Below are 27,847 nucleotides of genomic sequence, written 5' to 3'. Positions count from 1 at the left end.
TTATTACCCAAATTCCATGCTTTATATTAGGGTCACAATCTTCCTCAACCCTACTTAATTACTTTTTAACCTTACTTAATTGTTATGTAATAACCTATCTCTATACAGATGATTATTCAGTCACAAAATAAATCCCCTTTATCACAATATATACATCACAATATATATCCACCTGTATATAATGTACACAGTGCACACATTTTTACTAGTTATTTGTTGCAGCAGTGAAAGGCTGAACAAAACCCATAAAACGATTATGTTTGTAAATTATGTCCATAAAAGTTATTTCATAGGTGAAAAGGAGAAAAATGCACATTTACAAAATGGACAGTATCCAGGCATCACAGTGAGTGTAGAGCCAAGAGAGCAATATACAGGGCATCTAGTGTGTGGCAGGCAGGAGGGAGCTTCAGCACAGTCACACACAGCTTTGCTTTGGGGTGTCTGAGGCAATGTATAGAACTCAATAGCATTCACTGCCTCTGGGGAGGGAGACTTCATGTAAGATCACAGGGACTCACCATCACTTGACTAAGAGAAATACATCTTTAAGAGACAAAAATATAACAAAGGTTAAAAAAATGAAGCAACAAACAAAAATGTTGGCAACATGTGAGATGAAAGATATTAAAATACCTAATATATAAAGATACTTTACAAATTGATTGAATAATAAGCAGCAAAGTAGAAAACAAAAAGGAGATGAAGATGGAAATTATTTCCTCTTCCTGCTAATTATTTACTTAGCGTTTACAAGTATAAATCAGACAAGATTCTCAGTACATGTTTTCTTAGTGTTCTATTGCTGTGATGACACACCGTGAGCACAGCAACTCTTATAAGGACAAACAGTTAATTGGGGCTGGCTTAAAGTTAAGAGGTTTAGTCCATTGTTGTCAGACAGGAAGCATGGCGGCACGCAGGCAGGGACGGGGCTCGAGATGTAGCTGAGAGTTCTACATCTGGGTCAGCAGGCAGCAGGAAAAGAGAAAGTCAGTGGGCATGGCTTATGCTTCTGAAACCTCAAATCCCACCCCCAGTGACACACTTCCTCCAACAAGGCCACACCCATTCCAACAAAGCCATACCTCTCCATCCCTGTCAAATAACACTACTCCCTAATGGCCAAACACTCATATATGAGCATATGTAGGGCTAGTCCTATTCAAATCACCACATTTGTGATCATGTTGATAGCACACAAAAGTGCGGTTCACAAAAGTATGCTTCACAGTATTAGAGCTGATAAGTCCTACAAAGGCATAGGTTGGAGTCAGAGAACATACTGGGATTTTAGAAGGCAGGTTACAGTTCTGAGAAAAAAAACCTCTGGGGTTAAGTTTCAGTTAGACAATGACATGATAAGAATCCATGAAGTGGGTTGGGAGAGCTGGTCATGCAGACATTGGGCATAAGGACATCATAGCCCATGTTCATCAAGATGTATGCGTGTGCCCAACAAGGGTCCAGTGTCCAGGGAGAGATCAGCAGGATATTTGGATGAGGTTCAACAGGTAAGAGTGAATAATAAACTGTTATTTGTGTTGAGTGTGTGTGTGTGTTTGTGTGTGTATATACCTCTGTGCATATGTGTATATCTAGCTGTGAGTTGAATGAACCCATGCATGTCCAGCAAAAAGAACTCCATCCTCACTCAAGAAGTAGGGTATTTAGAGACGTTTTCTAACCTCATCTTTTACATAATTGACCTTGAACCTCTTAGACCAGTGGTTCTCGACCTTGCTAACACTGTGACCCTTTAATATAATTCCTAATATTATGGTGACCCCAAGCATAAAATTATTTTCATTGCTACTTCGTAACTGTAATTTTGTTACTGTTATGAATCATAATGTAAATATATGATATGCAGGCCCCTATGAAAGGGTTGGCCATTCAACAGCCAAAGGGGTTGTGACCTACTGGTTGAGAACCAGTGTCTTAGACTGTGCCAAGCAGAAGAGAAGCAAAGAATAACTTGGCAATTATTGTGCTTAATGATGGTGGGGGAAGGGCACAAGAAAAGATTGGACACACAGGAAGTTGTTAACCTGTCTCAAAATATGATGTGAAGAAGTGATAGATAAGTCGACTTATGGTCTCCATGTATGTGCACACACAGAGAATCTGTATATTGGGGGAATAATATGTGTCTCTTCAGAAATAATATTAAAGAAAAAATCATTAAAGTGAAATAAGTATTTGACTTCAGTGCTGTTAGATATTAATTTTTCTCTTCCTATTGGTAGCAAAATCTTCAAGACTATTTGTGGTTAGTGTTTTGTCAAACACATTAGCTGATGACATGGTTGTGGCTTGGTCAAGGTGATGGGAAATCTTGAACTCTTGGACATCATTTGAGGGTAGAGCCAAGGCCTCTGCTAGTAGAGTCACGAAAGTAAAAGCCCAGGGAACTGCAGTAGAGTTGCCTGCTGCACCTGGCTTGTTTGGATTGGGTATCTAGGAGAATGGGAGTGGGCAGGCTATCTAGTTGGGGGTGGGAAGTTTAAGTGTCCAGGCTTTGGACATGCTGAGTTTTGGGCAGCCATTTTGGGCTTTGTGAGTTCAGAGTTCAGGAAGAAGATCTGGTCTAGAGTTTTACTTTGTGAGTCATTAGCATGAGATTGGATATAGTGATCAAAGCAATAATCCAGGAAAGAAAAGAGACCAAAAACTCCTTTTTAGACGTGTGAGCAGGACAGTGTCAGAGAAAAGAAAAGAGGGAAAAGCAACAAAAGATAGACAGATGATAGCTAGATAGACAGACAGATAGAGGATAGATCGATAGATGATAAATAGATATTGGTAGTTGTAGATAAGTGGTAGATGATTGATGGGCAGATGATAGATGTAGAGAGACAGAGAAAGAGGACAGATGAAGAAAAAGCAGCCTGTACTATTTGTAAAGGAGGTATTGATCCACTGAATAAATGCTGCATATGCCAATGACTAATAACTGATTGGCTCTAAAGGGAGATAGCTGGGAGCCATTTCATTGGCAAGGAGGATGCAAATGGCGAGTTGGAGTGGGCTTGAGTGGGCGGAGAAGGATAAAAAAGAATGAAAGTGGACAACTTGAGAATTTTTTTCTACCAAGGAGAACAGCAGGGTCTCTTTTTGCTGTTGAGCTCCCTACTCTCTTATGTTTTAATTTTATTTAAAATAGGTATAATAGCAATGTACTTGATGCTCATGGGGATAACCTAATAAGGGGTAAACTTTAGGGGAGAGGGAAGGAAGAGAGGAAGGAGGGGGAAGAGCCAGACAGAGGGAGAGGGAGTGAGGAAGGGTAGGGGGTAGAAGAGATATGTTCGGGGGATGCTTCAGCCCCAGGGGTGATTGTACATCAGAATTAAGGTGGGGTCAGGTGATGCACAGCATGTGATTCAGATGCTGGAGGATGAGATGTCACGGTAGGCTGGAACGTCTCAGTTGTGATATAAACACAAATGAGTCAGAAATGTATGACCCTCTCTACTTATCAAAGAAATGGAAAGTAAAATGGAAAATAAAACAGAACTCAAATACTTACCTTGTGAGAATGGCCAAACAGACAATAGTTTTACCCAGGGTTAAGAAACAGTATGAGGGAAATAGCTATATACATATAATTGGCATGTGACATTTCTCAAAGCCACACGATATTTGTCAAAGGTGGTAAGGGCACCAGAAATCAACGGGGCCAGGAACATGGTTCCGTCAGTAAAGTGACTATAAAAGACAGGCACGGGGACCTGAGCAACCACATTTAAAGGCAACTGCGGTCAGACATCTGAAATCCTTGCGCTGGGGTAGTGGAGACTGGATAATTCCTGGAGCCTAGAGCCAGCTAGTCTTCAATAACTGGTGAGCTCCATGTGTGGTAAGGAACCTTGGCTCAAAATATATGATGAAGAGTACTTAGCTATCCAATGTCAACTGCTGGTCTCTGCATACACACGTGGGCAAGCATGCGCGCACACAGTCTTTATACTGGGGAGAATAACAGTTGTCTCATCAGAAATAATAATGAAAGAAAAATATCTCTAAAGTGAAATAAATATTTCACCTCAAGTGTATTCAATATTGATTTTTCTCTTTCCACTGGTAGCAAAATCTTCAAGACTGCCTGTGCTGGTTCGTGTTTTGTGAACTTGGCACAAGCTAACATCGTCATGGGAAAGGAACCTTAACTGAGGAATTGCCAACATCACATTGGCCTGTGGGCATTTCTGTGGGGCATTTTATTATTTTATTATTATTATTATTATTAATGGATTAGGGAGTGCCTGTCTCATTGTGGGTGGTGCCGTCTCTCCACGGGTCGTCCTGGGTTCTGTAAGAAAGCGGCCAAGCAGGCTGTCCACACTGGAGAGCCAGCCTACTGAGTAAGCAGAACTTTCTCCTCCATGGTGTCTATATCAGTTCTCACCTCCAGGTTCTTTGGCTTCCCTTGATGACAGTCTATAAAATGTAAGATGAAATCAACTTTTTCCTTACCAAGTGTTTTTCAGCCACGATACTTACCACAACAACAGAAAGCAAGCTAAGACATTACCTAAACAGTCAAGCATTAGGCAGCAGTGACATCTGGCATGCTGTGTCCATTCAGCACATTGCGACACTAATTCTAATCCATAGGGATTTTTTAATGACACAAATAGCTGTGTTATGTGTTATGTAAGTACAAAGCAGGTCACAAAAGTAGGTTATATAATGTAAATTCTCTTGGTGTTCCTTAAGGTATGACATATACATCTGTACAAACACAGCAGAAAGACTGGAAGCCCAGTTATCCAAATAAACAATAACCGCAGTCACCGCAGGTGGTGAAACTATAAACATCTTCACATATTTGGTTCTTATTTTATAAAGCAAATCGCAGGTTTAGAATTTTAAGTTAAAAGTTCAATAGATCATTGATATTTAATGAGTACCTCTTGCATGATATGACAAGTACCCATGACCTTAATCCTTGGTTTATCTCATTTTAATGGCTGTGTTTTGTCAGGCGAGGCACCCATTTGTAAGCTTGTCTCTTGGGAGGCAGAATTGGGAAGGCTGTGAACTTGAGACCTGCCTGGACCACATAGTCAGACCCTGTCTCAAGGGTTGAAAGACACAAAGGGACAGAGGAAGCTGATTTGTACATTAAATAACCACTGTTCGGAGAAAGGACAGCCATTTCCCTAGTTCAGAGCCCTTAGTAATTCAGTAGATGAGGTCCTTTCTGTCCATCTAAATAAGAAAGCTACTTACACATGCCAGGAAGCTGGTCAACAAGCTTGAGTCACAGATCGGAGATGTTTAATGAAATCATGCGAACCACATATGCAATTAACTTTTTAAACCAGTTGTATTAAAAAGTTCTTAAAAGGGTGATGAATTTCAAATATATTGCAATTAATATTTCCAAAATATTATAACTGCAACATGCAAAAAAATATTTGAGAATTACTGATGAGCCATTATGCACACTCCTTTTTCATATAGCCTAGGAAGCATGCCCATAACCTAGATTGTATTAACACAGACACTTCCAGCCACACCCATGGGCCTGGTGACTAGCATCTTGGATATCACAGCTTTAAAGGATGGTCTAATTTACCAAAGCACACTATAAAAACAATCTGACTACAACGGAGCCCCACCCTTCATTCTTCATACTGACAAAACACTTTGGATTCTGTCGTGGTGGATTAGGCTTGCATGCCATTAAGAACAGGAAGGCGAGTTTAATTGCATGTTTTAGACTCAAAAGAGATTGCAGCTTTAATTTCCTTACATTTAGATGGATTAATCATACAGATGAGACATAATTGTGTGATGGTGCATTCAGTTACATCAGATCTGAAGTCAATATGTAGACAATGACAGCCAGATCACAAGTGATTTATAATTTATTGTTGATAGGTATATTAAATTTTGTACTGTCAGCTCATAATTAATATTCTGAGAGCTGAATCTGACTGCTCTAACAGTGAGCTCTCACAAGATAGCCAGGGCTCTAAGATCACACTTTTCAACAGAGTAACATTTTTGTTTATGGAAAGGAGAACTCTGTGCGCACATCCACGGCTTCCCTAGTCTGAATCTCACCTGTTGCTGTTCTTGTACTTAGTGGCGTTGATTTACAGAGTTTCTCCTCTGTCTTGAGTCACCCACTAAATATCCTTGTACATGAATTTTATTAGAGGAATAGTAGATAATGTGTGATCATATCATGTAAATTCATCTAATTCCTCACTTTTGCGTCGTAGGTATTCTACATTCTGATGTTCTTTTAGAAGCTTTGAAATGGACTGTCTTATCACTGTATTTGAATAACTGTGATTGTGCTCTTCCATTGGATTTTGGAAATGGAGATTCTGAGTCAAAGAATATTGTTATATTTCCTTCCAGAAAATCAACCCAAGTTCTATTTTCTTTTCCTTTTAGGTTTGTTCTCCTTTCCTCTACTCCCTGTTTCCCTCCTCTCCCCTCCCCTCTTACTCTCCCCCTCTCCCCCTTCCTCCCTTTCTCTGCCTTTTGTTTAAGACAGATTCTTCATACCAGGTGGATCTCAAACTAGTTAATTCTTGAGCTTGAGCTGCTGCTCTCCTACCTCCCAGGTGCTGGTGTTTCAATCCCATGCCACCAATCCATCACAAAGTAGAACATGTTTCACCATTTGGTTCATCACTGGACTTAGTGATATATTGCTGTCCCAAGGGCACATCGCCAGGGTCCCGTTCTTGATCTTTCCTTGTGTTCCCACGTTTACCAGCACAGTGCACCTCTATCAGTGTCCTTCAATAAAAAGAGAAACACACACATTGCCCCTTTTGCCAAAGCAAACTGTGGTACTCCATCGCTACTAAGGATGAACTGGGCCAAGTCAGTGCCAGAGACAACATGGCCTCGTGAAAGTTTGGATAAACAATGCCTGTGCATGTGTGTCCTCCCGATGAACACAGTGACTAGAGAGCAGGGAAATAGTAAAACAGAGACGACACGAGTTTACTGACAAATGAAGCCACAAGTTAAAACATTACAGTTTAACCACCACTGGGCATTTTGTCCCGAAAGTGTACTTCCAGAACTACTGCGAGGGGTCGGTGCCTGAGCATGCCCAGGCTCACGCTCTGTGTGTGGACCTCTGTCGGTTGTGTTCCCAAAGTGATTAGCAAAGGGAGAGGTTCAGAGAAAGCAGCATTGTCCTTTGGTCTTCAAGGATTTGCTTAGTCCCATTGGTTAGCTGACCCAAGCAGCCAACATTGGCCACTGCAACCGCCACTTCCCTTGGTACAGGTGATTGGTGATTGGACAGGCTGCATTGGGATTAGTTTTAGTTGGATACTATATATGGTGTCTGTGTAACTTCTACAGACTGTAGAGCTCCACTCAATATCTGCAGGGGTCTCAGGGGCAGAGCTTGCAGGATTTGCGGGATGTTATCACCAGCTGGGATTTGCCCCCCTCTTTCTGATTTGGGATGAATTTATTGCCTGCACTGGCTACAATGGATTTGACATTTCTATCAGTTTCTGTGGGTTGCTGCCTCGTTAGTGGGCCCTCGTTAGTGACCCTTGTGTGTTGTTTTATGCAAATACTGTGTCAAGGTGTTGTCGGTATCTGAGGTCTTCACCATGATGTGAAGCAGTAGCCTAGTGAGTGGAGAGTCAACATAGGCTTCTGGGATGACTCACACACGTGAGTTTCAGTAGAATTCAACCGGGGTCACCTGGATGTTCCCAGTTCAGCTCTCTCTGTTTTATGAATGACCTCACCTTTTAGAAAATCATACTGAAATGATGTGTGTGGACTTCAGTGGAGAATGAATGGAAGCTGAATGTCGCATGCCTTATTCTCTGCATACTGAAGTCCTGATGTGTTAGGAATGCCGGATAAACACGGAAACTGGGAAGTCTGGGCATGCTCTAATGAAGACAAAAGTTGCAAAACCCTTTAATTATAAAATTTGGATAGGCCAATAAAATAGACATGGTAAATAGCTAATAAATATGTTTTTGTCCAAGGTATTTTTTTTAATTAATTTATTTATTCTTACACGTATGGGCATTTTGCCTGCACTTATATGCCCGGTGCCCACAGAGGCCAGAAGAGGGCATCAAATCTCAGGGAATTAGAGCTACAAATGGTTGGGAGTGGACAAATGCATGCTGGGAATCAAACCTGCCTCCTCTGCAGTGCTCATAGCTACTGAGCTTTTGAACGCCTCTATGAGACATTTCTAATGATAAAAGATTAGGGTAATTTTAATGTTTTCTTTAGGAACCTTTAAATAGTAAACAGTTTTCGAATTTAGAAAATAAATAAGGGATTCTTCTTTTTTTTTTTAATTAGCAGTCCTGTGGCCCTCAAAAGCCAAGTATGTTTTGTTATTACAATCACCAGGGAAGTGGTTAAGTTGAACAAGAACCTTGGCAGATAAAAGCTAGCTCAGTCTTAGTTATTTTACATACATGTTTTGGTAATAAGAAAAAAATTGAAGGTTTGAGCAAGAGATATGAATGTCCAAGTTTTAGTTTCGAAACATGCATATGCTGAATGCGACTTTATATTTTAGAATCTAAAAGGCCATGTTGCTAAGAAATGACTGCTTTGGTATTTGGAGGAAACTGCTCTGCTTGGATACTCACTTCTGGATTTTACTGTGCCAGCTCTCTCTCTCTCTCTCTCTCTCTCTCTCTCTCTCTCTCTCTCTGTATGTGTGTGTGTGTGTGTGTGTGTATACACATGACCATGCATGTGTGTATGGTGTGTATGTGCATATGCATGTGTAGGTCTGTACTCAGTGGCAAATCTCCCTTCCCCCTCAAATAGCAATCTAGTGCTTATGCTGTTATTTTTGTATGGGTATTTGCCTTAAGACTTAAGCCTGATCCCCTGGAAACCGCTATAAATATTCTAGAAATGATAATATTATGATATTTAACATGCCATTTCCTTTCAGCATGTTTCTTTCATTTTTACTTTTTGTGTACTAGAGAGATGACTTACAACTTGTGTAATTTTGGTAAATAGAGAAAGACAGTTGAGATGCGAAGCTTCCCGAATCAACCACAAGGTCAAAATGGATATCATCACGGCACAGGGCTTACTTAGTTTGAATGTCTGCTTTAAATATTTTATAGTCGTCCCATACATTTAAGTGGTTTTTAACGTCATTAAAATAGCAACTAATTAATACATTCATGCAATTTATAAAAATGAACCAAATGCCACAAATCCTTCTGCTGCTATATTTATTTATAACAATGTGTGCAGCTTAGTGTGTGCGTGTATTTGAAAAGCATTTCAGTAAATGTTTACTATTTGCACATTGTGGACAGCTACAGTCTTGTACCACTATTCAGTAGGCGAAGCCATCAAAGTAATTAGTTTAAAAGTACTTTTCCATTTAATAAACCTTTTAAGCTGTTTGAAAATTATGGGTAAGATTGCTTGTGGATTATGTTAGGATGAGGTCTATAGAAACAAAAGACGGTTTCCTAGAACAATGGAATCTGCTAATACAGATGCTCTGAGAAGGCTTTTGAGGGCCGCAAGACTATTAACAGATGCTCTGAGAAGGTTGTGAAGGGTGCAAAATAGAGGGAGAGGGGAGAATGCCTAGGCAAGAGGGTATCTTGGTGGAGGCAGATGTTGATGTCAACTGTGTTAGATTGGTACCAGGATACCTCCTTGGAGGGATCTGTTGGGCTAGCCTTGTTGACCTATGTCTATCAGTCAGCTGCTATTTGTAGTCAGCATTAGAAACAGTGTGGGAAGGAACCTCAGAGTAAGATGCTTCTGCTGTGACCCAGGAAATTTTTCCACAGAAGAGAAGGATCTCTTCAAGTCACCAGCCAAGACTCCTGGCAGCTTGGTGGTGGGGACGCCCCTAAGAAACAGCCATTATTTTAAAGACAAATAATGGTTTAAAAGGACAATAAATCACTGGGCCTAGGTCCTGTCCCTTTCCCCTCTACAGAACACTCCATATACATATGAATCAGATAAGGATGGAAATTCAACTGTGTTCAAAGGCCTTTTGATTTTAGAAATAGCTTAAAACATTAACAAGGACACGGGCTTTCATTCTGTTCTTCAATTGCTTATGGGATGATATTGAAGAATTTCTCCTGCTAACTGCTGTTAAAATGCATCCACATTACCGTGAATGAAAATGGCCCTTGAGAAGAGGACCTGAGACATTGTCCTTGACAACCTGAGGGCATTTTAAATGCCAAGTGCACGCAGGCAAGCTTTTCTTCTGGGTTAATTTTCCTACTTGAAATGTTTTATTTGCAGAAGCCTTTGGCTGTCTGCACATGCAGAACCCATCCAATTGGAACCAAAGCACTCAGTGTATTCATGAATGAATTCATTTTAATATTTCCCCTGCATTGGATTATTATGACACACTGAACAGCTTTCTCTTCGTAGACCACTTCCCACCCTCTTTTTCTTCCTTTATATCATAGGTATGGAGAATTTTCTCTTTTGAAAGATATTTTTCTTATATTTCCCTTCAGTGTCCTGAAGGGACTAGGTAACCTTGTACAAGGATGGTGGAATCCCATTAGTTCCACTCACTTAAAGGGCCTTTTATTTTGTTAAAATGTCAAATATTTTTCAGAGGTAGAAAGATACCCAAAAAAATATTGAATTGCATAATTTAAGGTGTAAGATCATTGATACCGTAGGAATAAACAATGGTGATCCCATCTTGGAGGAAAGAAATATTTGTTACTATTAATACTTCCCTCTGATTGCATCTGTATTTGATTATTCTAATTTACTTAGCAGGAATAATAATAACATGCAAATAAAATCAGAATATAAAGAGGCATTAATTCAGTTGAGAGTTCAAACTGACAACGCAACTTTTTCACTTTGCACAGGACTTTGCTAATACTTTATGCATAATGTGAACCATGCCATGGCTGGAGGAGCTGGGACAGGAGTAGGTGTATTGACACAGGGTGGACACGTGACTAGGGCAGCTTGCAGGATCTTGTTTACAAGTGACTTCGTGTAAAGGCAATTCCTCCAGCCTCACGATTTTCATCTCAACCCCTGAAACCCAAAGTAAGAGAGAACCAACTTCTGTATGATGTCCTATAACTTCCTGTGCACACATGCACACACACACACACACACACACACACACACATGCATGAAATAAAAACCCAAATTATTTGTTTGGTCATTAGAAATATAGCAGCATTGTTTGTGTTTTCACTACCAATCTGTAGTCTTAGCCACAAAGCACGAGGTAAAGAGAATAAACTAAAAGGTTATTTGGCTTGCCTTGGAGCCCAAAGCATAATAAATGCTTCTCTCGATCTGTCTTTATTTTCCTTTTTATAAAATGTTCATCCATTTACATTTGCGTTTGTCTCCAGCATAGAAACGGGAACTTTGTTGAATAAGAAAAATATTATCTTTTTATTTAATCTTTATCTCTAATAAGTAGTTCCCAGTGTTTATCTACTCCATTCACTGGTGATAGCTTTTAAAATATTGCTATAGGCAAGATAGAATAAATATTAAAAGAATATCGTGTCTCACCAACATCTTGGAATTATTCCTGGAACTCTGGCAAGATCAAAGCAAGAACTGAAAGAGCCGCTGGACGTGAGCTTAGAACTATGGATCAGGCATTCGGTGGCTCACAGGTGGCGTCAGCTCACCTCAGCAGAGCCTGTTGGAGCATTCCCATGGTCTCTGCCCCCAGGACGAAGCTGGAGGGTATCCTGAGACCAGCTCCAACAGCATAGTGAGCAGTCTTGTCTTCAAAATCTCATTATCTACTTCCATCTTCACTGCCTGATAGCGTGAAGTCCCTTACATCCCATGATTGTTCACCTATGTGTGTGACATTTTTATTGCTTCCAGTAACTTCCAACTAAGTGAGGAAGAGCAGTGGATTTACCAGGCTGTCGTAGACCAGTATCCTGGAAATCTCCTCGGCAGAAGGGCTCTGTACTTAGACATGTTGCAGAGATATTTCCCTCACAAGTCCAGGCATCATTTGGTGAGTGATCCCGGTGATGAATATGCATATCCTATATGCCTGTGAACTGCTGTGTTTACAGGTCCATAATTAGTGAGACAAATATGTCTTTTAAATAGTGCTCTGAAAATTCTTCATTCCTCTATTATAGAAGATATGGTTACAGGCTGCAAACCTGTGTGGGTCATTTTTGAAGCCTGTAAAGTCTGAAGGAAGTCCAGGGCCAGTCTGTGCCCACCTGCCTGGAAACCTTCACCATGATTTCCCAGCTACAGAGCAGCCATTTTACTCCCGGAAGGCACACTATCTTTTATCTGCCTGCTGTGGTGGTGGTTCTACCACATCTGGCTGTCTTCTGAAACTCCAATGCCTGCCTTCTACCCACAGAGCCTGTCTCACTTCAGCCCTAGGCCTGGAAAACCCAGCATTGTCCCTGGGCAACGTCACTAGCCTCTACCACAGCCCTGCCTAATTCCCACATGGTTCCAAACACAAACCTCACTTCAGGGACTAAAGACACTTCTCAAAGTTACCTGAGAGGAAATTTGGAAATTATCATTTCCTTCTGTAGTGGGCAAGATGATGACAGGGAGAATCTAGAAGTTACCATGTTGCCAGTGAACTCAATGGTAACTCACCTTATAACGTTCATGTAGCAAATGTGCAGATTTAGCTCTTGGATGGGCTGTGCTATGAATATCATGTGCTGTGTTTCAGCATGAGTCCTGTGAAAGTCCTTTAGTACACATGACAATGGATGAAATAGCACTGTTAACGTTAATGTCTGGTGAAGAAACCAAAGTAAAGGCTACACATTACAGTGGCCATCCTCTTCCGTGCCTCTTAGCCTGCCTCACTCCACTCTCCACCCCCATGTAGTAAGAATTTCATTCTGGTCTTTAAGTGACTCATTATAGAGCTTTAAAAATTCTTAATTGATCAAATTAGAGATTTCTTTTTATTCCCCATTAGGTCTGTTTGTCTCAGCAGCTAGCTGTCAAGTGTAACTCTATAGATTTTTACATTTTATTACTATTGATGTGATAAAGATTTTTACATTTACTTTCTACACCAGATTGGTTACTATATATTTCCTTCATGGTGCATACTTCCCCTCTTCGATGTTTGACAAATGTTAAGTATATTTTTAGCTTTCTAGAACAAAGCTAAGGAGTTCACAGGATGTGTTTTCTCTCTGGTTAAAGTGAGACCATGGCCTACTTTATCATGATCCTAATTAATTCCACCTAAAGCATTGTTCTTTATGTGGGCATTACCTTCTCTTGCTTCTTTTCTAATGCCTAGCAACTCAGGGACCAGGTAATGTGTCAGATTCACAGGTGTGGGCTATACTAGAAAAGTAAAGACTTCTAACAATGACTCTCATTTCAGAGTCCCCTGCCGGGGATTTTAGACAGACCAGGCTCCCTCTGCCTCTGAACTCCCCTGCTTCTGCCCTTCCCCTGGGACTCTGCACTTCCCAAGGTTACTATTCACCTCGGGAAGGAGTGCCTGCTGCCAGTGCCAGAAGCCATGTCCTCATGGGGGCAAGAGGGAGGGCAGGAGAGGAGCCCAGAGGGCATTATCACCAGATTGCTTTTAAATATCTCAGCAGCTGAGCCATTTGGTGATTACAGTCAAAACTGTGCCTTTCCAAGATGATTGTGGCATTTGAAGAATATTTTAGTGGGGCTGGAGAGACGGCTCAGTGGTTAAGAGAGATGGCTGCTTTTCCAAAGGACCCAGGTTCAGTTCCCAGCATCAATATGGTAGTTAACAACTCTCTGTAACTCCAGTTCCAGGGGATCCAACACCCTCACATAAGCATCCATGCATGCCAAACAAAATGCACATACATTTAAAATAAATAGATAAATTTAGCAAAGTATGCTATTTGACTGAAACAATGTAATCATGTAAAATACTAAAATTGACTTTAAAAGGAATATTTAAAATTACATATGGGAAAAGATTGATTTTTGTTAAAAACGTTGCCATTTAGAATTAAGATCCTTTGCAGGGCCCACCTGGACTGCTTCCATCCTTCCATCCCAAACTGAGGACAGAAAATTAGGTGACATCATTAGTTGCCAATTAGGCACAGTCTCTGAAAAATAAAGATTGTGTCTTGTTCCTGGTTATAGAGAGGATGTTTGTTCCTAGCTATTCAAAATCATTGATTACAATGGATTTTATCCATTTCTCAATAATGATATGAATTATAGGCCCTTTTCAGAATGATAAGCAACTGCCTTCTGTTACATTTGTAGGTAGAACACGAGAAATACTGTGACCAGTATCACTTTACTAAAGAGCAGAGAAGAATCCTGATAGACAATTGGAATAGGAACAGGAAAGACTTTATACAGAAAGCCATGCTGACTCTCCTTGAGGCCTGTGCAGCCCATGAAATGGAGAGCCTGCTGGCCAAGGACAGGAAACGGCAACAGGAACTGTGTGCTGACCTGAAGGCCAAGGTAAGACGCTGCATTGGGAGCTATGATCAGGGGGTGGAGGATTAAGAGTCTACCTATTCCAGGTCATGGTGCTGAACACCAGAGAGAGAGGGAGGTGGATTTCTGAGTTTGAGGCTAGCCTGGTCTACAGAGTGAGTTCCAGTGTAGCCAGAGCTACAAAGAAACCCTGTCTCAAAACCCAAAAACCGAAACAACAAACACAAATGTCTACTTCTGTTCAAATTCTATCTGAAGATCAGTTTCTCTGAAAAGCCCATCTTGAAAACTGTGGTTTGAACCATAGATGTTGTGATTAATTTAGGTAAAAAAAAAAGGCCCATAATTTTATAAAGCTCAATCTAAGGTTGCTTACTGTAACAGGGTGTTAGTATTGAAATTTTGATGGTGCCATCTAAGACCTGGCAGAGGTGCCACACATCAGGTCTAGTTAGATGGAACTGTCTGGTGCTGAGCCAGACTTCATTCTTGTTGGAGGATCTGAAAAGGCCAAGAAGGAAAGACTCACATGGAGCATGTGTGAGCAAGCTTGGTGGCCATGTGTGGCCCTCAGCAAGGTGTGGGGTGTAGGTAGGGCTTTGCCCCTTCTCTGGCCCACTGAGGGGCTTCAGTGTGCCTGAAGAGCTGTGGTTGGAAGGCTGGAGTGTGGGCGTGTGCTGCACACAGGCAAATACAGAGGCACTGTTCCCACACTAGAACTGAAGGAAGGTATGGGTTACGGCTGTCCTCGTGTAACTGCTTTCCTCTGCAGTCACAGGGCCAGGAAATGAACTGTGCTCAGGTAAGACGTCAGGTCGTCATCTCGGTGTGCTGCTAAGTCATTTAGGAGGATCACCAGGGTAAACAAATCAGACAATTTATCCTCTTAGTAGGAAAAAAAAAAACCCTGGCAGACATAGTATAGTGAGTAATATATCTAAAAACAAATGCTTGCTTTGAAATCATTGGAGGAAACTTGTTTGATCTGCATTTTTTAAAAAGTAGGAAGATCTTCTTTTCACAGTGCGTGAGTTCGGAATGTAGAAAAGTACAAGTTGTCTCTAGGCTGGTCTACCCCAGCTGTAGAGCTGGTATGTGTTTCTCATTGTTGGAGTCTGATAGGGGACACAACGGCGGGGCTGGGACGGTCGGTGCACCCCTAGACTGCCTCTGTACACTTTGTGAGCATTGCCATTTGCCCTAGAACTGTGCTGTGAGCAGGGTGTTTCGCTGTGTGCTGCCAGGCACTTAAGTGAGCTGTAGAATGAAGTCCACTTATTAGACCCCATGAGAATACTGAGCTAAAACACACCACATACAAAACAAATTTCTGTGACACAGAGGCTGGCTCACAGCAAGTTTTGTAAAGACTGCCCCTTCCCCCTAACCACCCTCCTGACACCGTCATTGTGGGTGTCTTCTGTCTACCTCAAGCTGTATCTACATCAAATCATTGAGTATGCAGCCTTTAGCCTTCTTATGCTCACCATATCTCCTTGAACCTTGTTGCACGTGTGAATAACTTGTTCTTTTTAGTGTTGTATAGCATTTCATTTTATGACAACATAATTTATACGGTTTCCTGGATTTTGCCATTGTGTACACAAGTGAACATGCCTTCCTGAACGGATGTGCTGATTCCTATTGGGTCCTTAGGAGCAGAGTGGGTGGAATGTAAGGTTTGAGAGGGTGTAGCTCAAGTACATAATGCTCAGATGGTTTTGCCAAGTGGCTATCCAGATTTTCAGCCCACAGCCTTCACATCATGTTCTCTGTACTGCCGCCTCTTTAGCCTCAGCCTGGTGACTAACGAGTGGAGACTAGATGCCATTTTCTTTCCTTCCTTCTTTCTTCCTTATTTCCTTCCTTCCTTCCTTCTTTCCTTCCTTCTTTCTTTCTTTCTTTCTTTCTTTCTTTCTTTCTTTCTTTCTTTCTTTCTTTCTTTCTTTCTTTCTTTCTTTCTTTCTGAATGCCTGTCTGTCTTTCGTTCTTTTTTTTATTAGATATATTCTTTATTTACATTTCAAATGATTTCTCCTTTCCTGGGTCCCCCCTCCCCGAAAGTCCCATAAGCCCTCCTCCCTCCCCTGTTCCCCAATCAACCCCCTTCCACTTCCCTGTCCTGGTATTTCCCTACGCTGCTGCTTCGAGCCTTTTCAGGACCAGGGGCCTCTCCTTCCTTCTTCTTGGACATCATTTGATATGTGAATTGTGTCTTGGATATTCCAAGCTTCTGGGCTAATATCCACTTATCAGTGAGTGCATACCATGCATGTTCTTTTGTGATTGGGTTACCTCGCTTAGGATGATATATTCCAGTTCCACCCATTTGCCTAAGAATTTCATGAATTCATTGCTTTTAATTGCTGAGTAGTATTCCATTGTGTAAATATACATTTTCTGTATTCTTTCCTCTGCTGAGGGACATCTGGGTTCTTTCCAGCTTCTGACTATTATAAATAGGGCTGCTATGAACATAGTGGAGCATGTGTCCTTATTACATGTTGAGGAATCCTCTGGGTATATGCCCAGGAGTGGTATAGCAGGGTCCTTCGGTAGTATCATGCCCAGTTTTCTGAGGAACCCCCAGACTGATTTCCAGAGTGGTTGTACCAACTTGCATTCCCACCATCAGTGGAAGAGTGTTCATCTATCTCCACATCCTTGCCAGAACCTGCTGTCTCCTGAGTTTTTGATCTTAGCCATTCTGACTGGTGTGAGGTAAAATCTCAGGGTTGTTTTGATTTGCATTTCCCTGATGACTAAGGATGTTGAACATTTCTTTAGGTGCTTCTCCACCATTCAATATTCCTCAGGTGAAAATTCTTTGTTTAGCTCTTTACCCCATTTTTAATAGGGTTATTTGGCTCTCTGGGGTCTAACTTCTTGAGTTCTTTGTATATATTATATGTTAGCTCTCTGTCGGATGTAGGGTTGGTAAAGATCTTTTCCCAATTTGTTGGTTGCCATTTTGTCCTATTGACAGTGTCCTTTGCCTTCCAGAAACTTTGTAATTTTATGAGGTCCCATTTGTCAATTCTTGACCTTAGAGGGAAATTGTCTCCTGTGCCCATGTGCTCAAGGCTCTTCCCCAGTTTCTTTTCTATTAGCTTCAGTGGGTCTGGTTTTATGTGGAGCCATTTAAAATAATGGCTGATGGGGGCTGGAGAGATGCCTCAGTGGTTAAGAGCAGTGACTGCTCTTCCAGAGGTCCTGAATTCAATTTCCAGCAACCACATGGTGGCTCACAACTATCTGTAATGTAATCTGTTGCTCCCTTCTGGTGTATCTGAAGACAGCCACAGTATACTCATATACATAATAAATAAATAAAACTTTAAAAAAATAAAATAAAATAACGACTGAGAATCTTTACTCATTATCTAGCTAGTGAACCTTCCACTCCGGTCTTGCCCAGTCTTCTCATGGGTTTCCTGCCTTTCTGTTCCTCATTGTATGTTTTTATGTGTTCTCTCTACAAGTTTTCTTTCTTTCTATCAACCCATGGCTTGTCTCTTTAATCTTTTAGCAATGTTTTTAGATAAGAAAAACTTTTTTGGATATTCTCTCATATATTACATCCTGGCCTCAGTTTCTCCACCCTCCCTTCCCCCAGCCTCCCTCCCCTACCCCCACTATCCTCCCCTCTCCCCCAGATCCACAGACTCCTCCTCCCATCAGAGAAGAACAGGCCTCCCAGGAACATCAAACAAATATGGTATAACAAGCTACAAAACAAAACCCCAAACAAATAAAACAACAACAAATCAAAAACAAAACAAAAACAAACAAGTAAACAAAAACCAACAGGCATATATCATCACATTAAGGCTGGATAAGCCAACTCAATAGCAGGAGAAGGGTCCTATAAATAGGCAAAAAGAGTCAGGGACAGCACCCTGTCCCCCAACTCCCCTAACCCTACTTCAAGTTTTTCAGTCATTTTTTATCTCTTTGTGGAGAATTCTGTTTAGATCTACTCCTCATCTTAAAATGGAATCATTTAGTTTGCTGGTATCTAAATTTTTGAGTTATTTACATATTTTGTACATTTGTTCTGTGTGAGATATGGGGTTGGTGAAAAATCTTAATCTTTTCTCATTCTGTAGGCTACTGCCTTGACCCATTGATTTACAAAGCTTTTCAGTTTAAAGACATCCCATTTAGCAATTGTTGTTCTTAGTGTCTGCACTATTGGTGTTCTATTTAGTAAGCGGTTTCCTATGCCAATGTGTTTCAACATTCTCAGGTTCAGTGTATCTGGTTTTATGTTGAGGTCTTTGATTCACCTGGATTTGAGTTTTGTGCAGGGTGATAGATATGGATCTATTTACATTCTTCTACATGCAAATCCTCTTATACCTGCACCATTTCTTGAAGATGCTTTCCTTTTTCCATGGTATATTTCTGGCTTCTTTATCAAAAATCAGGTGTCCTCAGATTTAAATTTGTGTCTTTGATTAAATTCCATTGATCAATGTGCCTGGCATTATTTATTTATTTATTTATTTATTTATTTATTTATGTCAATACTGTGTGTCTTTTATTACTACAGTTCTGTAGTACAGCTTGAGATTGGAGATGGTGTTACCTCTGAAGATTCTTTTACTGTTGAGGGTCTTTTTTTTTTTTTTTGCTACCCTGTTTTTTTGTTTTGTTTTGTTTTCCATGTGAAGTCGAATATTGCTCTTTCAAGGTCCGTAAAGAATTGTTTTGGAATTTTGATGAGGATTGCATTTCATCTGTAGATTGCCATTTTCGTCTGTAGTTGGCCACTTTCACTATGTCAATCCTACTGATCCACGAGCACGGGAGATCTTTTCATCTTCTGATATCTTCTTCAAAGACTTGAAGTTTCTATCATACAGGTCTTTTCATTTGCTTGGTTAGAGTCACCCCAAGATATTTTATATTATCTGTGGCTATTGTGAAGGGTGCTGCTTCCCTGAATTTTTTCTCAGCCTGTTTGTCATTTGTATATAAAAGGGCTACTTGTTTTATTTGTTTGTTTGTTTTGAGTTAATCTTGTATCCAGCCATTTCATTGACGGTGTCTATCAACTGTAGGAGTCCCCTGGTAGATTTTTCTTGGCTGCTCATGTATACTATCGTATCATTGTAGCAGTACTTTGACTTCTTCCTTTCTAGTTTGTATCCCTTTTAGTTGTTTTATTGGGTGAGCAAAAACTTTGAATGGCATTCTGTCTTCGCAGCTTATTTTTTTTTTTTTTTTTATCCCTGTTGCAGAGGACTCTGTTCAATTGTATCAGTCCTTGTGTGGCTGTTCTTACTTTATCATCTGCCTCTGGGAGAATCTTTTACCTCTTCCTCTGTTCCTTCCCTGCCCTAGGTTGTCACTAGACACTGGACACAAGTGCCTGTAGGGAAGAGGCACGGTGCCTTTCTCATTCATCCGCAGGCCTCCTTAGTGGTTCTGAGGATATTTTCCCATGACAAACTATCTGATGCCTTTTTTTTCTTTTCTTTTCTTTTTTTTCTTTTTTCTTTCTTTTTTTTTTTTTTTTTTTTTTTTTTTGGTTTTCGAGACAGGGTTTCTCTGTGTAGTCCTGGCTGTCCTGGAACTCACTCTGTAGACCAGGCTGGCCTCGAACTCAGAAATATGCCTGCCTCTGCCTCCCAAGTGCTGGGATTACAGGCGTGCGCCACCACTGCTCGGCTTGCCTTTAATGGTTCTTGTGAAGGAGATATTTTCCTGCCACGCCCAGAAGAGGATATTTTCCTTTTCTTTCCAGGTCCAGGGGATCTGTTCATCTGTCCTGAGGGCTTGCTGCTCTCCCTATGCATCTATATTATGCCTTCCTTTGCACACCTGCACTGCCATTAGAGACTTCCTCTCCCTGGATACTCTGACCCCAGTCTTTCTTTTGAGCACTTGGAGATCAGCACGGCAGAGCCTGAGAGTAGGCACAAATTCCCCATGTGTCTGTCGCCTCTGCAATCTTCTGTGGTTTCATGCTCTGATAAATCCTCAAAATGTGCAAATCATTAATATTTATCAATTCATTACTAAGTCCTAGCTGCTGTCTTCCTGTACCTGTTCACAGTAGGCTCATCTTTTCCAGGTGCTATGTTACAGGTGATCATCCTGTCATATCACATGTGTCCTTAGAGGTTCCTGTCCTAACTGGATTAATGCCCTGTGGTCTCTGCTGATTGGTTTGTGAAAAATCCTAATGTAGATGAATCCAGGCTTTTAAAATTTTTTGATGCAAAAGTAGGAGTGATGATCATTTTCAGCTTTCTATATCTACATGGAATCCGGAAAATCCTAATGAGATGGTTCTTGTCAATTTTTTATGTGCCCCAGTTAAAATGTTAGCTTATTGTAAGAGGTCATTGTCAAGAGTATCATGCCAGGCAGGGTCTTTGTGCCTAGCAGGACCCCTACCAAAGGTGAATGGAACCCCAAAACTAAGGTAGAATGCCAATAAGTGGCAACTTGATAGGCTATTCAGATGAAAATGTGCATGGCCCAGTGGGGACATTTTTCTAGGAACATTCCAGCTAGCAATCCAGGTGTCAGGATAGCAAGAGCTGGCACCAGCCACCAGCGGGTTTAGTTACACGTCAGCAAGCTCAGACGACGCTGCTCTTCTCTCTCATAGTAGCCTTTTGTGGGTTCCATCTCCTCTGGGAGACCATGCCTGTGCTGTCCCCTGATCCCCCGTCAGCCAGGCACCAGGGTGTCATCTGTCCATCTGTCCATGTTGGCTGAAGTATGGGACTGAGCAGACCGTCAGGAAGATGCTATGGAGAGCAGAGCATCCCCAGGAGACTGCGGACACTCCGGACACTGCTATGCCTGCTTCCCTCTTTCTTTGCTTTCTGTGGATCCTGGATGTAGAAGGTGGCAGAAAATGGAAAGAGAAGTCATTTTATAATCCTAAAGGACCCTGATCTACTGGAACTGGGCCCTGGGCTCAGAGAGTGTGCTTTCTGACTCACAGACCCCATTCTGCTGAACTTGGGTCTGGTGACAGGAGAAATGGGGACTCTTTTGTCATAAAATGGGGTCTATAAGCCATTAGGTGCTGCTTGATTATATCTCATATATCACAATGTCCAGCATGTCAGCCGTCTGCTAAGTGCCCCTGCTCTCCATAGGGTCTTTCTGACAGTCTGTTTCTGTCTTAAACTTCTGCGGACACGTGGTGGTGACACTGTGGTGCCTGGCTGACTGGCACAGGAATGGTCTCCCAGAAGAGGTGTGACCACAAAAGGCTACCACGTTTTGAATTTGGTTTGAGTGCTTGTATTTCCCAGAGGTAGAAGACCCTTTTGGAGGGTGGGCCTGGAGGAAGGTAGTGAGGTCATGGGAACTCTTCCTGGGAAGGGACTGTCCCTATTTCTATGGAGTTCATTTGCTTGTGCGAGCATGCGCTGTTTTAAAGCAAGGCATGCACCCTCCTGCATGCGGTCAGCAGTTTTTCTGCTTCTCCATCATAAAGTGATGCAGTCAGATACTATCACTAGATACCAGCGTCATGTTATTTGAACCCTCTAGCTATCAGAATTGCGTAACCAACAAAATTCTTTGTAAGTTCTTTCACTTTAGCTGTTATAACAACAGAGAACAGACAAGGGTATGTGAATGCACCCCGGACAGCAAGAAGAAAAAAAGTAGACAAATATGGACACACAATCATGCTGGAGGAGATTTTATTGTCCTGCAGATACAGTGTTAGCTTCAGAATTTGCATTTCTAATGAGAGACTAAGACTCGGTAAATTGCTGGGATGGAATCTATTATGAAAGGAAAGAGATAAATCTGTAAATTGTACAGTAATTTAAAATGTTCAATTATGCTCACAGTTTTTGACATGGAAGAAACCAGGAGATTTATCCCTTCTTCATCCTTTTACAGATGTGAGCGCTGAGCCCAGAGAAATGAAGTGGCTCCTTAAGGTTTACACTAGCTTGCAATTCAACACTGTCTATCTTGGCCCCCACACAGGTTTGCATGCAAGAACACTACAGAATAATAGAAGATATTTATTATACTGTTGGCTCCAGGTGTGCTATGTATTAGAGCCACAGAATACGGGGAAAATATTACTACATTGTAGCATAAATTTGACCTTTCAAAAACTAATACCCTAGCTATGGTAAAACATCAATTAAACATTTAACCATAATTTTGTTCTCAGACTTAGAATTTAAAAGTCTTTGGAGGAGTCAGTTGGATGATTTATGTCCTAAGGAAAGTATAAAAGGAGTTTTGGAATGCCGAATGGCCGTTCTTTGACTTTTTAGTGTTCTGACAGTAATGGCTGCTGTAGCAAGGCTGAGGTAGTTAAGCATCTCACTCTGGACGAGATGGGGAGAAGCAGGTGCTTGTATCTCCCGCTCCCACAAAACCTGCAGTCCTTGTATGTGTTCAGCTCAGACCACCCTGTCAGCTCTACAGGATGCTTCCAGCCTGTCTTCAGAGCTCAACTGCAGAGACTTCCCAGATATGCCTTGTTAGTGACTTTTCTTTGCTTCTGTGCTAAGTGATCGTGTACTGCTTTGGAAAAGGAAGCACCTTCTAGACCCCCATGCCAACTGAGAGGCTGGCCCCTCCCCTGCCAGTTCCTTCTGTGACTATTTAGATTGGACACCTCCACTTGCCCAACGCCATGCATGCAGATGCCCAGACTCAGTCAGTGACAGTCATCTCCTGGTTACCAAGAAAATTATACCACTGGGAAATAAAATCGCCCCTGTTCCATTCCCCCACGCTGCACACCTTTCTGCTCTTGGTGGGCCAATCTTCCTGCCCAGGCTTCCTGTGGATGCGGCAAGCGATACCGATACCACCTGGGTGTTCAAGTCCAGTCCTCACTAAGGATTGCCACTTTCCCACGCGGCCCTGGAGCCTGCTGACTCTGTACTTTCTGTGCTTCTTGATCTCTTTAGTGTTTTCCTTTACTTATAGACCATTTCCTCTCCAAGGAGACCTCTTGGCTCAAAGTTGTCCTCTGTACCTGGGCGGGGATGGGGTAGGGTGGGGGTGGGGAGGTTGTTCCATCGTTCCCTTTCTTGTGAAATCAGTTTCCCTATGCCATTCGCCCTTGTTCTCGGACCTCTGTAGTTTTCTGTTTATGGTTACGTGTGCCCTAATCCTCCAGAGTTTTAAATCCTCATCTGGCCGCTCTGATAACGTGTTCTGATAACCGCCCACCTTCCTCGTTCTTGACTCGAGGTCTATTAAGGGATTCCCGCAGTCACGCCAAGTACCTCGTGGTCCACGTGACTCTAAAACCCTGGCGTCCTCTGGGTTTCTTTTCCGGTTCCTTGTTCTCATTTTATTCCATTACCCAGCGAGCCCTCTCACGACTGTACTTCTCTCAGATACTTTCCTAAGCCCCAAATAACTCTCTCCTGTCTTTGTCTAGTGACACGCTGATTATATTAATTTTAGAAACCTCCAGATGCCTCAAAACCAACATCAAAACTGGAAATCTTGAGGTTTCCTATGGTAAATTGTACTTTTAAAATTGAAACCATGCTTCTTATTTTCCCTCTCTGTTACATTCATTGGATAACATTGGGTAATTGTCTGGTTCAACCCTATACCCTTCCCTTTTCATTCTTGGGCCCGACTCAGTTCTTAAACTATGTACTCTAATCCAAGTCTTTCCCTTAAACTGGAGGCAGAATTCTGGAGTGATAACATGGACCTGCATACTCCTGCACTCAGAGGGTATGGCGGAAGGGATTTGAGGACTACATCACTCTGGCCCTGGGATACGTAGCCAGGTCTTTTCTCAACAACAACAAACAAGGTAGTAGAAGAAAGAAAAGAAGAAGGGGGATAGAGAGAGTGGGGGAGTAAAATAATTTAACCCCCCCAACTCCTCAGAAGCATGCCTTACCTTACAATAACGGGAGAACTTCTTGGTGGGTTTCTAGGTCCTCGATAATTTGGATGTGACTCTCTTTTTAGCGTTCTTTCTCAACATCCTCCACTCTACACTTTACAAGTGAGGGAGACCAAGTCACCGGAACTCACTCTTTCTTTCTCCTGCTATGGCACTGTACACCGTACACTGTACACTGTCCTGGCCCTGCCGTTTCCCCTGCTGCTGTTGGCTTTTCTGGTGTGTTTCTCTCGTTTCCCTTTGCCTGATTATATCTTGACCACCTTTCAAGGCTCGGCTCAAATGTCCACTGCAGAAAGACTTCATTGAGTCTATAATTAGATTTAATACATTCTTTGTTCTCTCTGGCTCCTGGTACCTGACTCTGGCCTGCCAGTAAGTGTGATTATATAGCACATTGAAATACCCATGTCAGCAGCACAGCTGCAAGTGACACCCCATTTTCTCCATTTTGTTACTGTATAAACTCCTCCTCTCCACCAATACGTTTTCCAGTGTTTGGACTGTGATAGGCCCTCAGTAAATTCTGTGGAAGCGAAGTGTCTAAGATGCAGGCGTTTCTCCCCCTTTGCAGTACCTCCTGACAGTGATGTTTCTATTACCTTCTTTTTTACTTTATTTATGAGGAAGCTTGCAGTAGAAGCAAGTATATCATGTGCAAAGTCATTAGGAGGCGAAGTATAAGACTTAATTATCAACACTGAATATGCTAAGATGTTAGATGTAGTTTTAAAAATAAACCTTGGCTACCTATAAAACTGGGATATATGTCAGTTGTGAACCAAATCACCCAGCCTCTTGTCTTCTCCCCGTCTCATTTCTGTGTCCCCCCCCCCCCTTTTCATCTCTCGTTGGCTGAATGACCTGGCCATGAGCTCCTAATAGTGAAGGAAATTAAATAACAGCCTTTAGAGTAAGCATTCTCTGAGCCCACTCCCCATGATGGGAGCCCCCTACACCATCAATTCTTTCTGTCACCTCCTCTTGCTTCCGCCTCCCTTTGCTGTTGGAGAGTAACCTTGGCATTAGCCTTCACCAATCAAACTCAAGGTACTCAAATCCAGATGGAGAGTGTTTTAAGTGTAATTAGAGCAGTGATGAATAACTGCTATCAGACTGACTTACTCACACTATGAAGTAAAATTTAAAAGGGTTTATATGTATTTGGCAACCATGCATAGGTAAGATCCACGAAATAAGAGAAGCTTTGAATGTGAGCCCATATTTACCCTGAATCTCTTCATGAGACTGTTTTCAATATGGAATAGAGAGAGATGTACGTAAGTAGAGAACGCTACCGTTGATAGACTCTGGGCCGCAGAGAGCTTGGTTTAAAGCAGGTAGGCTTTTAGAGGTTAAAAGGGGATTTCAGAAGTTAAGAACCCCCAAAACACGAATAGAGACAAACCTTACATCTTTTTCCATCCTATGATCTCTGAATGTGTAGGGGGAGTGTTAAAAGATGAACAAAGAATAGATGCTAAATGGCTGGGAACTAAATAGGAATCCCAGAGGTCAGAGAACACAGTGCTCTACAGGTTTGGGATTGAAGTTCTAGCCCAGCCCAAGTAGGAGATCAAGAAGCAGAGACCCTCAGCCAGAACTAGGGCTAAGCTTCAATATTCAGAGCCACCTCTGTCTATGACTTACTTTTTTCACCCATAATCAACTTCCTAACAGTTCTGTAACCTTCTAAAGCAGGATCATTGGTTGGAAACCAAACATTCAAACACATGAACTTTCCCATTCAAACCATAACACAGTATATGCAGGAATTGATCCTTCAGACACAAAAGACCCTACTTCAGACTGCCTTTGAGGCAGAGGCAATCCCCAAGGCTTAGCTACCAGCCTCATACCTAAGCGACCACAAACAGGGGACAGGATGCTTTCATTACACAGGAGCCCTAGTGCCAATACATGTCATCTACTTTTTATTTAAATTTCTCGCATCATCTCAGAATACTTGCTGTGTAATAGATGTATGTAGAAGTTGCATATTAGATGTTAGAGACCCATACATAAAATACTTCCTTGGTCAGATCAGGGTGAAAAAAAAGACAATAATTGGAGGATTTAGATGTCTAGTGCACCATGTGAAGTAAAGATGCAACATTTTTTTTTCCGACTGAAGACCTTTACTTATTGATGCTTTGGCATGATTAACTGTACCGTGGACCATCAGCATAATCGGTGTTAGCATGGCGCTCTTCCTTGTAGGTTCTAAATTGGGGAGGCATTCATAAGGAAGTCCCCGTGGGGAATATGCCTATGTAACACTGAGAGAGGCAGGGCTAAAGAGAAGGCTCAGCCGTTAAACTCACTGACTGTTCTTCTAGAGGTCCTGAGTTCAATTCCCAGCAACCACATGGTGGCTCACAACTATCTGTAGTGGAATCCAATGCCCTCTTCCAGTGTGTCTGAATAGAGCAACTGTGTATATACATACATAAAATAAATAATTTAAAAAAATGAGAGAGACCAGGGAGTTCTAGGAACCCTAGGACTAATGCCAGAAAGTCTTCTTTGGTCACAGCAGCAGAGAGCATTTCCTATGTGCAGCTGTTCTGCACTGTCTGTGGCTCTTGGCAGGTAGCTAATTAAAATTCCACAGGGTTTGGATACTTGATGAATCTACATACTATTTTCAAGTAAAATATTACAAGTAGTCCAACTCTTAAAATGCCTTGATTTTTAAAGCTGATTTGTCTGCATTGGGTCTAGTATATAAAGTTTAAAAGAGGCTGTACATTTTTATGTTCTTTATGATGAGAGTCTTATATCTCAGTGGCAAGTCATAACAATATCTCACAAGATGTTTTGCAAATGAAGATACTTGGTCTGGAATATAGATGTTTGTATCTTACTGTGACTGCACAATAAAAAAATAAGTCAGCTATAATATCAAGTTCTGGATAATTAATGAGGGAGGGAAGTCACAACTTTGAGTTGGAGAATCAGGGTTTTAAAAATACTTTGGAAAAAAAGAAAAACATGACCATTTGAAGAGAATCCTAAGAGTATCTGCTGGAACAGAACAGGGTATCCAGACACAAAGCCAGACACCATAGGTTAGTTGATTTCCAGCAAAGACACAAAGTTAATTAATCCCAAGTGGACAATTGTTGCAAACCATTGGCTTTCCATGTTACATACAAAATTCATACTGCATGCCCTTTACAAATCATGACTCAAGGATCATAGGCCTACATGTAAAGACAACATGGGAGGAATTTCTTAGAATCTTGACTTGGAAATGATATCTTAGACAAGACACCAAATGTATTATTTCTACAAGAAAAAAAATGGTTAATTAGATATCCTCAAAATGATCAAGACACAAGATACTTAAAGAGTCAGGCTAATAAACAAAAGAATATATTTGTGTACTTAGTGTCTAATAAAAGACTCAGATACATTATTTATAAAGAATTCTTAAATATTAATGATAAGAAAATAATTTTAATATGTATGTATATGTTCTGCCTGTGCAATGTGAATGCATTTTTATAAGTAGGTATACACATG

General features: G+C 41.4%; 1 protein-coding gene across 2 annotated transcripts in view; it reads left to right on the top strand.

Moving 5' to 3' along the window:
* Ccdc148 (coiled-coil domain containing 148) overlaps positions 1 to 27,847 on the top strand; it is a 186,388-nt gene that overhangs the window by 19,201 nt on the left and 139,340 nt on the right. For both annotated transcript variants that reach the window (XM_052181135.1, XM_052181134.1), the window contains 2 exons: positions 11,866 to 12,004; positions 14,254 to 14,460. In XM_052181135.1, coding sequence (XP_052037095.1) covers positions 11,866 to 12,004; positions 14,254 to 14,460 — 346 coding nt within the window. The remainder of the gene's footprint in view (positions 1 to 11,865; positions 12,005 to 14,253; positions 14,461 to 27,847) is intronic.

Source organism: Apodemus sylvaticus, chromosome 5 (assembly GCF_947179515.1).
Source record: "Apodemus sylvaticus chromosome 5, mApoSyl1.1, whole genome shotgun sequence".
NCBI lineage: Eukaryota > Metazoa > Chordata > Mammalia > Rodentia > Muridae > Apodemus > Apodemus sylvaticus.
Note: the sequence above shows the minus strand (reverse complement) of the source record. Positions and strands in the feature narration are given on the sequence as shown.